The sequence below is a fragment of the Armigeres subalbatus genome, chromosome 3 (assembly GCF_024139115.2).
Source record: "Armigeres subalbatus isolate Guangzhou_Male chromosome 3, GZ_Asu_2, whole genome shotgun sequence".
Classification (NCBI taxonomy): domain Eukaryota; kingdom Metazoa; phylum Arthropoda; class Insecta; order Diptera; family Culicidae; genus Armigeres; species Armigeres subalbatus.
In genome coordinates this window covers 300111927-300114987 of record NC_085141.1, presented here as the reverse complement: position 1 = coordinate 300114987, position 3061 = coordinate 300111927, and the positions used below count along the sequence as shown (strand labels likewise).

The following is a 3061-nucleotide window of genomic DNA, read 5'->3' as shown; positions in this document are numbered from 1 at the left end:
GATTTATTGATTCACAAGGGTCTTGACCGATATCTAGAAAGACAATATTGATGGTGAATAGTTTAGGTTCTTCATTTTTCTTCTTCTAGAAAGGCCTCTGGGTGACATAATCCGAATTTTTATAACACATAAAGAAAATTCCGTTTTTACGTTATAAAATGCACGCAATTGATGGTATGACCTAGTCCAACCTCTCATCAGTAATCTAGAAAGTTTTATAAACATAATTAAAAAAAAATGATTGTGATTCATATATTTTAGCAACAATAGTTGACATGTTACTTGCAATTATGTGCACTCAAAGTAGCACTGTTATTCGTAATTATCGTACTATCAATAACACTTTGGCTTTGTTTTACTACGGAAACGCACAAAACACCCATAATTAAAACGAATCCCACAGGGCAACTCGTTTACACAAAGCGCATCCCCGTTTTTCAAATGCCCCAATTATAAACACATCCTACATTGTAGAACTATCTGATTGTTGAATAAATAATGCGTACTCCTGTGTGTTTATAAAGTGCTGCTTGATCCACATCACGATTGTTCCCCATCGTCACATGTCCAGAAGCAATGTACATTTCTCGTGCCACCAAGTTTCGACCCAAACCACCAGCGTCATCAACGACACGCAAATGCCTGGAAGAGTCGAAGAAATTGGCGGCTGAATTCTGCGACAACACCTCAATCCATGGAGTGAAATATTTCGTGGGCTCGAATCGAGCCTTGATAGAAAAAGTTTGGTGGATTGCTGTTTTTCTTCTGTCGCTGTACGGCTGTGGAAGACTTATTCAAACGGTTTACATCAAATGGGACCGCGAGCCGGTGATTGTGACGTTCGCGCAGAAACCAACGCCGGTGTTCCAGATTCCATTCCCAGCGGTGACAATCTGTCCGGAAACCAAAGTGAAGGCGTCCAATTTGAATTTCACTAAAACGTATTACTACAGCAGATATCCATTGCTTCGCAAGCAGCTCACAGATGATCAGTAATTATCAACGAATAACATAATGATGACTTGTATTACATATTCTTACTATTTCTCTAGAATTAACAAGTTGCTAGCAATGCTCCAAGTGTGTGAATTTGCCTTCAGTGATCAGTTCGAAAATCAAACGTACGACGACGATTGCGTCTATTTGCTAAAAGAAATGGCAATTCCGCAGGACGAAATATTTGTGATTTGCAGTTGGCGTACTTCGTACGAAAATTGCACGACCAAGTTCCGGTTAACACTGACTGATGTGGGATTTTGTTACACTTTTAACTCGATTGCTGGAGATGATCTTATGCGACAAGACCAGCTGCACGATGATTTCGAATACATAGCGGAAACAAGTTCGTCCAATTGGACGCTTCATGAGGGCTACGCAGCTGGGACCGACATCGATACGTATCCGAGACGAGTGCTGGGGGCAGGAATTAAAGCTGGAGTGTCCGCCCTCATTAAAGCCAACGAGAGTGACTTGGATTATTTGTGCGGGGTAAGTAGATTACTGATGCGTTTTATGAAGAATCTCACAGAATCATGTTGTAGAACTCTTTCCAAGGGTTCAAAGTACTACTACACATGCCCAACGAGTACCCTCAGCTTTTGAATCAGCACTTTCGTGTCCCGCTGAATCAGGAAGTAGCCGTTTCCGTGACACCACGGATGATCATCACGTCGGAAAATATTCAATCGTATAAACCTCATCGTCGACAGTGCTTCTTCAACGACGAACGCTATTTGAAGTTCTTCAAGGACTACACTCAGAGCAACTGCGAACTGGAATGCTTGGCCAACTTCACCCTGCGCCGATGTGGTTGTGTGAAATTTTCTATGCCACGGTCCCCCAATGTGCGGATTTGTGGAGTCAGTATGGAAAAATGCTATGATTTGGCAACGGTCGAGCTGTTGGAAATGGAGGTGAAGTACCGGGAGAATCCACGATTGAAGAATTTGGACGACTGCAATTGTCTACCGTCGTGCACCTCTGTGCAGTACAATACGGAAATATCGCAGGCATCGTTCGAGTGGAAGCGACTCTTACCCGTGGTGAAAACTTTTGGGGATTCGTTAAAGGGGTTGGTAATGATCAATATTTATGTGATTTGACATTAACCACGGATTATTTTTTAGCGTTCAGGTATCCTATTTGATTGTTTTCTTCAAGGATGCTCAGTTTATTCCAGTAAAGAGAAGTGAACTGTTTGGCTTGACGGATTTCCTCGCTAACTGCGGTGGCTTGCTGGGGCTGTTCATGGGAGTCAGCATCCTGAGTTTGGTGGAGATATTTTACTACTGCTTCATCAAACCTATGGTCATGTGGTGCAAAGCGAGCAAGCCAGAACCAATAAAGCAGGTGCAAGTGAAAACGGTTAGCGGCGTATCGGAGCCCATCAGTATCTGGAGATATGAAGGCAAGATGTAAAAGAAGCGTTGTCCGACGGAATAGAAAAATACAATTGTTATAACTGCGTTATATTTTTCCTATCGAAGAGGATCATCTCCAATCAACTTGTTATTTAAATCTTGAGCAACTTTAGATGGGCTTCAGAAAAAGTTCCAGAAGCCACAAGAGACTTGACCGGAGCGATTATCTGTCCAACATCACTTGTAGTAGAGAGTCACATTTTAGTTGTTTGGTTATTTGTTTTGGACTATTCAGTAGAACGAATCGTGTCTCAAGCTTATATCACTCGACATACTGTGAAGTCGGGTACTATTTTTCACAGGTTTGGAGCTAGATTTAATAAGGAAAATTATGTTGAGCTTTTTAGTGGAATGTCTTCACTTGTCATAAGCAAGGATGTTAACGATCATTCAGTAATTTGCGTTCGATCATTTAGTAGTTTGTCAATAATTGCAAAATATGTTGTATGGTGGACATCTAGTGCGAAGGTTTTTCTACAACTCTGCCTAATGGTTCGTTGCTTGAATTCCACTAGTAACGGAGTTATAGCTATAGTTTCAGTAACCTAGACTAAATGATAACAAAATTCCAATCATTTAGTTTAAGCTACTGCAACTAGCGCTCTAACTCCGTTATTAGTTGAATTCTAATAACGAACCAT

General features: G+C 41.2%; 1 protein-coding gene across 1 annotated transcript; it reads left to right on the top strand.

Moving 5' to 3' along the window:
- The first annotated feature begins 564 nt into the window (after positions 1 to 564).
- Positions 565 to 2463, top strand: LOC134220492 (pickpocket protein 28-like). Its single transcript, XM_062699557.1, has 4 exons — positions 565 to 992; positions 1053 to 1488; positions 1542 to 2071; positions 2127 to 2463. The coding sequence occupies exons 1-4, from the start codon at positions 577 to 579 to the stop codon at positions 2416 to 2418; spliced, it is 1674 nt and encodes a 557-aa protein (XP_062555541.1). The 5' UTR covers positions 565 to 576; the 3' UTR covers positions 2419 to 2463.
- The last annotated feature ends 598 nt before the right edge of the window (positions 2464 to 3061 follow it).